This window comes from Anser anser, assembly GCF_964211835.1.
Source record: "Anser anser genome assembly, chromosome: 29".
Classification (NCBI taxonomy): domain Eukaryota; kingdom Metazoa; phylum Chordata; class Aves; order Anseriformes; family Anatidae; genus Anser; species Anser anser.
The window spans coordinates 1,134,216-1,145,335 of NC_139750.1; the positions used below are offsets into that span (position 1 = coordinate 1,134,216).

The window sequence follows — 11,120 nt, forward strand, 5'->3', positions numbered from 1 at the left end:
AGATCTCTCACATTCATGGGGGATGCAGTCACTGCCCACCCCAGGCTCAGCTATCCCTGGAGGTACCCTGGGCTGTGCAGGTAGCTTCATATTCCCCTCCTGAAGGACATCATCTATGGGTCACATGTGGGAACAGCCCTGGCTATGTAATGCAGTGACCATTCGCTGTCTCTGCTGTGAGCAGACACCCATGGGTGAGTGTTAAATCTAGCCCTTGGTCTCCGACAGGTCACAATGCAACAATGAGCCATTCCCTTCTGAACTGAAGGAGGAACAGACCCTTGTGGAGAGCAACTCTTTGGGCCTATTCTTGACACTGTTTTTTGGGGGGAAGGAAATCCCAACCTTCAGGCATTGCACTGGGGTAATGCCATTTTATTACAGAGATGCTAGTAGAGATTCTTCACCGACTCACAGTGTTAAATGCACATTTATACGGCCTCCATATCACAGTATCACAGTATCACAGATTTCTAGGTTGGAAGAGACCTCAAGATCATCGAGTCCAACCTGCGACCTAACGCTAAGTACTCCACTAAACCATATCGCTAAGCTCTACATCTAAACGTCTTTTAAAGACCTCCAGGGATGGTGACTCCACCACCTCCCTGGGCAGCCCGTTCCAATGCTTAATAACCCTTTCGGTAAAGAAGTACTTCCTAACATCCAACCTAAAACTCCCCTGTCGCAACTTTCGCCCATTCCCCCTCGTCCTGTCACCAGGCACGTAGGAGAACAGACCAACCCCCACCTCTCTACAGCCTCCTTTAAGGTAACTGTAGAGAGCGATAAGGTCGCCCCTGAGCCTCCTCTTCTCCAGGCTGAACAAGCCCAGCTCCCTCAGCCGCTCCTCGTAGGACTTTTTCTCCAGACCCCTCACCAGCTTGGTCGCCCTTCTCTGGACTCGCTCGAGCACCTCCATGTCCTTCCTGTAGCGAGGGGCCCAAAACTGAACACAGTACTCAAGGTGCGGCCTCACCAGAGCTGAGTACAGGGGCACAATAACTTCCCTAGACCTGCTGGCCACACTGCTTCTTATACAGGCCAGGATGCTGTTGGCCTTCTTGGCCACCTGAGCACACTGCTGGCTCATATTCAGCCGACTATCAACCAATACTCCCAGGTCCTTCTCTGCCAGGCAGCTTTCCAGCCACTCATCTCCCAGCCTGTAGCGCTGCTTGGGGTTGTTGCGCCCCAGATGCAGGACCCGGCACTTGGCCTTGTTGAACTTCATGCAGTTGACCTCAGCCCATCGGTCCAGCCTATCCAGATCCTCCTGCAGAGCCTTCCTGCCCTCGAGCAGATCGACACACGCACTTAGCTTGGTGTCATCTGCAAACTTACTGAGGGTGCACTGGACGCCCTCATCCAGATCATCGATAAAGATATTAAAGAGGACCAGCCCCAGTACCGATCCCTGGGGGACACCACTAGTGACCGGCCTCCAACCAGATTTGACTCCATTCACCACAACTCTCTGGGCCCGGCTATCTAGCCAGTTTCTAACCCAGCAAAGCGTATGCCAGTCCAAGCCCCGAGCAGCCAGTTTCTTGAGGAGAATGTTGTGGGGAACGGTGTCAAAAGCCTTACTGAGGTCAAGGTAGACCACGTCCACAGCCTTTCCCTCATCCACCAAGCGCGTCACTTGGTCATAGAAGGAGATCAGGTTCGTCAAGCAGGACCTGCCTTTCATAAACCCATGCTGACTGGGCCTGATCGCCTGCTTGCCCTGCAAGTGCCGCGTGATGACCCTCAAGATAATCTGCTCCATGAGCTTTCCTGGCACTGAGGTCAAACTAACAGGCCTATAGTTCCCCGGGTCTGCCCTCCGGCCCTTCTTATAGATGGGCGTCACATTGGCTAGCCGCCAGTCAACTGGGACCTCCCCCGATAGCCAGGACTGCCAATAAATGATGGAAAGTGGCTCGGCCAGCTCCTCCACCAGTTCTTTCAGTACCCTCGGGTGCATCCCATCCGGCCCCATCGACTTGCGCACATCCAAGCTCCGTAGCAGGTCGCCAACCATTTCTTCATGGATAGCGAAGGCCACATCCTGCTCCCCATCCCCTTCCACCAGCTCAGGGCACTGGGTATCCAGAGAACAACCGGTATTGCCGCTAAAGACTGAGGCAAAGGCGGCATTAAGCACTTCAGCCTTTTCCTCATCCTTAGTAACTAGGTTTCCCCTCGCATCCAGTAAAGGATGGAGAGAAATATGGGACAGAAGAAGTTCATTCATTCACAACAGTGGGGGGAATCCAAATATTTATGTACAAATGCAAGGAACAGGAGCAGTAATAATGACAAAAAAAAAAAAAAAAAAAAAGGAAAAAAATATATATAATGATAATGAGAACAAACAAAACAGAAGCTTGGAAGGTCATGTACTTAGATTCATTATTGGAGAGTGAAGGGATATTTATAAGTACTGAAAAACATCCCCCAAATCTGTCTCCTAACTGCAGCCTTGAGCTCCCTGTTTTGCATGCTGTAGATGAGGGGGTTCACTGCTGGGGGCACCACCGAGTACAAAACTGCCAGCAAAAGGTTCAGGGATGGAGAAGAGATCGAGGGGGGCTTCAGGTAGGCAAATATGCCAGTGCTGATGAACAGAGAGACCACAGCCAGGTGAGGGAGGCATGTGGAAAAGGCTTTGTGCCGTCCCTGCTGCGAGGGGATCCTCAGCACAACCCTGAAGATCTGCACATAGGACAGCACGAGGAAGACAAAACACCCAAATAATAAACAGGCACTAATCACAAGAAGCCCAACTTCTCTGAGGTAGGCATCTGAGCAGGAGAGCTTGAGGATCTGGGGAATTTCACAGAAGAACTGGTCCAGGGCATTGCCTTGGCAGAGAGGAAGTGAAAACGTATTGGCAGTGTGCAGCACTGCATAGAGAAAAGAACTGCCCCAGACAGTTGCTATCATGTTGACACAAGTTCTGTTGGCCATTATTGTCCCATAGTGCAGGGGTTTGCAGATGGCAATATAGCGGTCATAGGCCATGATGATGAGAAGATAAAACTCAGCAGAGACAAAGACAAGAAAGAAAAAGACCTGGGTAGCACAGCCTGCATAGGAAATGGTAGTGGTATCCCAGAGAGAATTGGCCATGGCTTTGGGAACAGTGGTGGTAATAGTGCCCAGGTCGAGGATGGCGAGGTTGAGGAGGAAGAAGTACATGGGGGTGTGGAGGCGGTGGTCGCAGGCTACGACGGTGAGGATGAGGCCATTGCCCAGCAGGGCAGCCAGGTAGATGCCCAGAAAGAGCCCGAAGTGCAGGAGCTGCAGCTCGCGTGTGTCTGCGAATGGCAGGAGGAGGAACTCATTGGGGAAGGTGCTGTTGGACATTTGCTGCCTCCGGGCAGGGTTGCCTGTCCATGGAGGAAAAAAACAGAGACAAGTTAGAGAGACTATTTTCAGCAAAATTCATGTTTTCTCCCATAGAATTTACCCTTCCCTGAGATGAATGAGGAATGAGTGAGCTCCTTCTTCAACTCTCCCAACTGGATGACAGTGTGCCTGACAGTTTAATATGAAGCTCGGGCACCTTATTCCCAGGAAGACACCCTCAGGGCAGGGCCCCAACAGACTCTATCAGAACAGAAGCTTACACCCACCTGCACCCCAGACAAAGAGAGTAGGAGAACCACGCACATGTGGAGAAATAAAAAAAAATACCAAAATTCTCCAAACAGCTGACAGAGAGAAAGGCTGATGGGCATGCAGGGAAGCCTTCAGCTTGCCAAGCTTGCATGCCACCTATGGAAGTGACACTGCAGGGCAGGGACTCTTACAATACTGATCACTGGGTATCACCTTGTAGGACACAGGCTCCTCTCCACTTCTGGAGGTCCAGCTGAGGAGCAGGTGGCTCATACCCTAAAGCCCCTGAGGGCAGAAGCTGTGCTGGGTGGCAGAGGAGAGCAGGGGGTTGCTGCAGAGAAGGTGCCTGCACTGCAGACCTGGGAGGCAGTACCTGTATCTCCCCTTCCTTGGTGTTTCAGGCAGCAGCTCCCTCTCCCTCCCTGCCCACGTCTCTGCTGCCTGGAGCTGTCCCTGCTGGCAGCTGCTTCCCTATCCCCACATCTCCTCCCTGCCATTGCTCACAGACCCCATCCCACCCGCTGTGTGCTCAGCTCTGCCCTGCAGATACCTCGTCTGAGAGCACTTTTCAGGGACAACTCCCCATGTTCAGTGGCTAAGGAGCAGCTCTGACCTAACAGGAGGTAACTGGAACTGGTGACACAGGGCCTTCATAATAATATAGAAATAAATTCCCATCTCCTACTGCCACCCAGCAAAGCAAGAGGAAAGATCTCAAAATATAAAATGCTTCCCTTCAGGTATCCCTTGCTCTGACCTCTAAGTTGAGGAGTCCACTCCGAGCTGTTCTGGGGGTGCTGTAGATCTATGAGCAGCCTCCTGTATTCTCCTCTTATTCAAAAAAAACTCTGAGAGTTCTCCTGAAAGCTCCCAGAGGCTGTGGGATTTGCCAGCAAATCTGGAGATGGCTCCAGGAACTAGAGCTGCCTTGCCTTGCAGCCAGAGACTTACCCTGTTCAGGGCTGTGAAGATTTCTCCCACAGTGAGCTCTCAGCATTCCCCCCTCCACACTGCCTTTAACATCTCCCTCCCTTCTCTCATCTGCCCTTGTCCCCTGCAGGCAGTGCCCCCAGCCCTGCTGCGCTGTGCAGAGGAGCTGCTCCTGGGCAGAGCTGTCTCTCTGCAGCGCTGCCCGCTTGCCAGGAGCTCCCCTTGGGCCCAGGAGCCTGGCCCTGCTCAGCTGCAGAGGGAGCTCTTCCCCTGGGCCTCCAGGGGAATCGACTTTGAAACAGACTGAAGCAGTCACTGTTTTTCCTTCTCTGAGCTGGGGATGGACACTTACTTCCAGTGGTGTCTTTTCCCCTAATTGAAAAGAAGAGTTTGGCATGAGAATTATCTTTTCTTGTCCCACTGTGAGACCGGACACCCACAAAGTGACAGGCAAGCTGCATCCCATCACTTCAAGCACTTGTTGATACTCAGGGAGATGACATTTTTCATAGAAACTCAAATCCCTCTGTCTACAGAAGCTACACAGCCAATTTCTGGCCTGCAGGATCCCCATATCACAGGACGCTTTGGGTCTGGAGGGACCTTAAAGACCATCTAGTTCTAGCCCCCCTGCCATGGACAAGGGCACCTGCCACTAGACCTGGCTGCTCAAGGTTCCATCCACCCTGGCCTTGAACACTACCAGGGGGGATGAGGCATCCACCACTTCTCTGAGCAACCTGTTCCAGTGACTCGCTTTTTTTTTTTTTTCTTTTTTAAACTGTTGCCCCTTTTCCTACTGCTACACTCCCTGATAAAGAGTCTCTCCCCATCTCCTATTTATCTCTCCCTGTTCTCTTAAGGAGGGGGAAGGAGAGAGTGGCTGTGTGTGTGGGGTGCTTGGCTACTTCCTGGGGATAATCCACAACGCATCCAGGGACACAGACCTGACCGTCAAGTGATAAAGGAGGCAGTGAAGGGAACCAGACATGGTCAGTCACACTGACTGGTGAGAGCATGGGAGAGAGAGAAATTGTTTATTCCAGGGAGGTTATCTGATTAGGGACCTTTTTAGATGAGAAACCAAGGGAAAAGGGGGAATGCTGGTAAGAAGCTTGTCCTATGAAGACAGCCTGTGGACTGCTGCGTAGTCTGCAGAAAAGAAGGCTGAAGGGCGACCTCGTTGCTCTCAATAACTTCCTTAGGAGGGGACGTGGAGAGGGGGGTGCCGGTCTCTTCTCCCTGGTAACCAATGGCAGGACATGTGGGAAAGGCACAAAGCTGCATCAGGGGCTGTTCAGACTGGGCTTTAGGAAAATTTTCTGTATTGTGACGCCGGAACGGGCTTTCTAGAGACCTGGTTGATGTTCCGTGACTGTCAGTGTTCAAGAAGCATTTGGATCATAGAAACATTGAATCAAAGAATGGCTTGGTGAGGAAGAGACCTTAAAGATCACCCAGTTCCAAGCCCCCTGCCTTGGGCAGGGATGCCACCCACTGCATCAGGTTACCCAGGGCCTCAGCCAGCCTGGTCTTGAACACCTCCAGGGCTGGGGCACCCACAGCCTCTCTGGGCAACCTCTTCCGGTGCCTCACCACCCTCTGAGTGAAGAATTTCCTCCTAACCTATAATCTAAATCTCCCCCCTTTTAGTTTGAAACCATTCCCCCTTGTCCTCTCATTATCTGATTGAGCAAGGAGTCTCTCTCCATTTTTTTATAAGCTCCCTTTAAGTACTGCAAAGGAACAATGAGGTCCCCCCCAGAGCCTTCTCTTCTGTAGGCAGAACAGCCCCAGCTCTCTCAGCCTTTCTTCGTAGAAGAGATGTTACAGCCCTCTGATCAACTTCATGACTCTCTTCTGGACCTGTTAACAGGTCAACATCCTTCTTGGGCCGGGGACCCCAGACCTGGACACAGTATTCCAAGTGGGGCCTCACAAGAGCAGAGTAGAGGGGGACAATCACTTCCCTCGACCTGATGGCCAGTGCTCTTTTGACGCAGCCCAGGATGCTGCTGGCCTTCTGGCCTGCAAGCGCACACTGCCAGCTCTTGTCAAGCTTGTCATCGGCCTCCGCTCTGCTCAAGAAAGGGGGTATGGTGGGTACACACCACGTGCCACCCAATGGTTTTACCTGCGTGACCATGGAGAGGACATGAGAAAATGGGATGGGAAATCTACCTTGAACTTAGAGGCACAGGTACATGAGTTGCAAGGAAATACAATTGCCAAAGAGGGGTCCTTCTGAGAAAATTGCTGCTCCCGTTTCCAGTAGGCAGTCCCTGAGACACAGTAACAAATCCTATGACCAGGGCTAGAAGGGCTCTGCTTCCAGCCAGATGGAGGGAAGGGACAATCATGTTTATTGGACTGTGTGGATTTGATGGCCTGGAATCACAGGATCATAGAATATGCCAAGTTGGAAGGGACACACGTGCATGTTTGTGTGTGCAAGGTAGATCTGCCAGCAGATGGGATCAGACACTCAGCCTGCCCAGGACAAGTACCTGGCTCCCAGTCTCCCCAGTTGAAGGCACTTGGACGTATGAGCCCCCATGGGTGCAGCCCCACTCCAGCTGCTGGCACACACCACCCCAATCTCACACACACTCACACACTTAAGTCCACTGAGTCCACACACTCCCACCTCTACTGTTGCTGACTACATGGTCACTCTGATGCCCTGGTTCTTGTCCAGCTGCTGCACTTGCCCCTTTGTACAACCATCAGGTAACCTACAGCCCTAGGCAGCAATCCCCTTAGTCCAAATGGTGATGCGGAGAGCTGCTGCCAGTGATGCATCTTGGGTTTCCTCCTAGACACTGGGCTGACAGCCCTCCTAGGGCAGCCCTGGAAGGAGCTGGGACAAGATCTTGGTTCTGCAGGAGCCTGTGACTTGGGTTCCCACTTGCCAATGTGCTTTGTGCTCTTCTGGGCTCATGGAGATGGGCTCTTGTTGAGCTCAGGGCTCTCCTGTGCTGGGCCTGAAAGCAGCCAGGGCAGGGCATGAACTGAATTACTTCTCCTGCAATCGCTTCCTTGGGCCTTCATTTTGTGTGCAGATGTGCTTCTTATCACACAGCTTAACACAATCCAACAAGAACATAAACCTCTGGAGGCATCTATGTGTGGAGGTCACTTACATATGGAGGTGGTATTACGTAAGATATGACAGCAGAGAATTCAAATTGCTCTTCAGAAATGCATCACGATTAGAGGAAAAGCTGTGCTGTTGCATGGGTAACATGTCTGGGGTTTGACTTCAAGGTAGGCTTTGAGGCTGGGGATTAGAGCAGTGGATGCCTTTCAGGGTGAGAGAGAGCATTTAGGGCAGCACTACATTTTCGGGTTACTGTTAGAACTATTACCAGGACTTAACATGAAGATTTTCCCAGTGAGTGTTGCATAAACATCAGACTTACCTGAACCCCTGTTACCTCTTCAAAATCTTTCCTTTCTCTTAGCCAAGCCCCTCTTCTCTCTCCCAAATCTCCCACCTTTACTCACCCAGCTTTCCCCTGGCTTCCCGTAATGTGTCACCCTGTTGGGGGCAGCTTTCTGATGGCCTTTATGACCTCAGGGGCTCTGCCTCCCTGCTGTTGGCCAGCCGGGTGCTGGGACAGAAGTGACCTCACAGCCAGCATCCACAGGGCTACAAGGAGCTGTTGTGCTCAGGAGGCCTCTTCCCAGTGCCCCCAGGAGCAGTGGGTGCAGGGGATGCCCTGCACAATCCCTCAGGTACTCTGCCTGCCAAGCATCTCATGCTTCAGAAGGCCTCCGACACAATCAGACTCATCAGCAGCAGACTCATCAGACCCCAAAGCATCAAATGGAGAAGTGGAGGTCAGTCTGCAGTGCCCCTGCTGCTGCCGTCTGCAAATTACCTCACCTCCTCATATTCCCTTTGTGGAAGGGACCCACAAGGATCACCAAGTCCAACTCATTTCCAGTGGCAGGAGAAGTTTTGGTGTGGTTTACTAGATCCAGTCTATGAAATTTCACCACAGGTGTAACAAATAACTCACCAGACTGCTTTCCCTATGCCTGCTGTGTTCCTTGGAGTTGCAGAGCTCTCCTTTGCCTGTTCCATCCCAGATCTTGCACTTATCTCTGGGTGGCTCCACCTTCGACACGCTCATGCTCTGTGGGCTCCATGCCCTGCTGACTCCTTGACACACACTGTCCCTGATGATCCCCTGGGCTCTTCTGGTAGCTTCCACTTCCCTCTAGAAAGATGCCTGCCTACCTTCACGCCTACTGCATGCTGTGGACACAGGCTGGTGAAGTCACCATATCCATGGGTGCGGGGCACCAGCAGGCAACACCAGAATCAGCCCTCCCTGCTTAAAAGCTGATCCTGTGTGATCAGCTGATCTCATCCCCATGAGCCCACAGAGAAACAAACAAACAAAAAAAAAACCAGGAGCCTCCTTTTAGTCGACTCCTTTGCAATATCCATGAGAGCAGCTTCAGGAGAAGAGCTGAGCCTGAAGGCACTGCCCTCAGCAGATCTCCTTTTATGCTGGAGATGCTGGTACAGAGCCATCTGTGTTAGAGAAGTGCCCCTGGCCTGTCCCTGCCTGTGGACACAGGACTGCCCCACAGCAGCACGGAGAGCAAGCGGCAAGAACAATCAGTCCTGACAGCAACACAAGGTCAATGAAGGAGAGCGTGGGAGGTGAAAGGGAGAGCAGCTTGGGACAGACCAATCCCTCGGGTTCACTGGAAGTGCTGCTGTGCCAGGAATCTTCTCCCCTTCCATCTCTGCACACAGCCAAGAGCCCCTGCAATTCCACCACAGGTCTCCAAGGAAGGATCTCAGGCAAGCAAGTCACTGCATGGTCCTTCCCTTTATTTAAATACACAGAAAGCCTGGCCCATGATATATACATGGCCCATGATATATACCTGGAGTCAAAGAAAACAGGTACATAAAAAGAAGGAAGGGGATGAACAATTATATTTCTTTGTAGAAAACATTAAGGGAAGTAAATCAAAGTAAAAATAAGCAAAGAAATAAATTAATAAAGAGGAAAAAAAAAAACAAAAAACATTTCTAGGTCTCTGCTGAGTAACATTAAGAAGGCATTCAGTTTATTGCTTCTGAAAAACCTCCAGTCATCAGTTTCCACACTGCATCCTTCAGCTCCTGGTTCCTCATGCTGTAGATGAGAGGGTTCACTGTGGGAGGCACCACCGAGTACAGAACTGCCAGCAAAAGATTCAGGGAGGAGGAAGAGATGGAGGAAGGCTTCAGGTAGGTAAATGTGGCAGTACTAAGAAACAGGGAGACCACAGCCAGGTGAGGGAGGCACGTGGAAAAGGCTTTGTTCCATCCATGCACGGAGGAGATCCTCAGCACAGCCCTGAAGATCTGCACATAGGACAGCACAAGGAAAACAAAACACCCAGATGCTAAAACAGCACTAACCACAACAAGCCCAACTTCTCTGAGGTAGGCATCTGAGCAGGAGAGCTTAAGGATCTGGGGAATTTCACAGAAGAACTGGTCCAGGGCATTGCCTTGGCAGAGGGGGAGGGAAAAGGTATTGGCAGTGTGCAGAACAGCATTGAGAAAAGTACTGCCCCTGCCAGCTGCTGCCACGTTGACACAAGTTCTGCTGTCCATTATTGTCCCATAGTGCAGGGGTTTGCAGATGGCAACGTAGCGGTCATAAGCCATGATTATTAGAAGAAAAAACTCTGCTGAAAGGAAAAAGAAAAAGAAAAAAATCTGAGCAACACATTCCAAGTAGGAGATGATTCTTGTGTCCCAGAGGGAATTGGCCATGGCTTTGGGGACACTGGTGGTAATAGTGCCCAGGTCGAGGAGGGCGAGGTTGAGGAGGAAGAAGTACATGGGGGTGTGGAGGCGGTGGTCGCAGGCTATGGCTGTGAGGATGAGGCCGTTGCCCAGGAGGGCAGCCAGGTAGATGCCCAGGAAGAGCCCGAAGTGCAGGAGCTGCAGCTCGCGTGTGTCTGCGAATGGCAGGAGGAGGAACTCGTTGGGGAAGGTGCTGTTGGACATTTGCTGCCTCCGGGCATGGTTGCCTGTCCATGGAGGAAAACACACAGACAGTGAGGACAGGGTCTCTGAGCAGAATCCACTCCATTTCTCACTGACCATTGCACGCTCACTTCCATTTTCCCCTGACCAGGATGGCATACTTCCAGCTCCCTGGCTGGTGCTCTGCCCTGTGCTGTTTGAGTGCACTGTGAGGAACACAATTCCCTGCCTGGGGGCTCCTTCACAGGACGCTGAGTGTCTCGGGTGACCCCCACCCTGCTGCCCCAAAGAGCTAACTTACCCAATGGCCCTATACCCCATGCAGGGGATGGCAGGAGGTGCCCGTCTATCCTCTACAGCAGGCTTTCCCTTTACAATTCCCTTTCTCCCTGCCCATCTCTGCTGCCTGCAGCCATCCCTGCCAGGAGCTGCTTCTCTGTCACCACGTCTGTGCCCTGCCAGTGCTCACAGAACCCATCCCATCTGCTGTGTGCTCAGCTCTGCCCTGCACCCTCTCAGTGTGTGCAGGTGCTGAAGAGCAGGTCACACAAGCCCTGATGAAACTGGGAAGGTG

The 11,120-nt window shown here is 51.9% G+C and overlaps 1 protein-coding gene across 1 annotated transcript; it reads right to left on the bottom strand.

The window, feature by feature from the left end:
- Positions 1-2,397: 2,397 nt before the first annotated feature.
- On the bottom strand, positions 2,398-3,461 carry LOC310887746 (olfactory receptor 14C36-like; the record flags this gene model as incomplete). Its single annotated transcript, XM_083813917.1, has 1 exon — positions 2,398-3,461. The coding sequence occupies exon 1, from the start codon at positions 3,352-3,354 to the stop codon at positions 2,398-2,400; it is 957 nt and encodes a 318-aa protein (XP_083670043.1). The 5' UTR covers positions 3,355-3,461.
- Between the last annotated feature and the right edge of the window lie 7,659 nt (positions 3,462-11,120).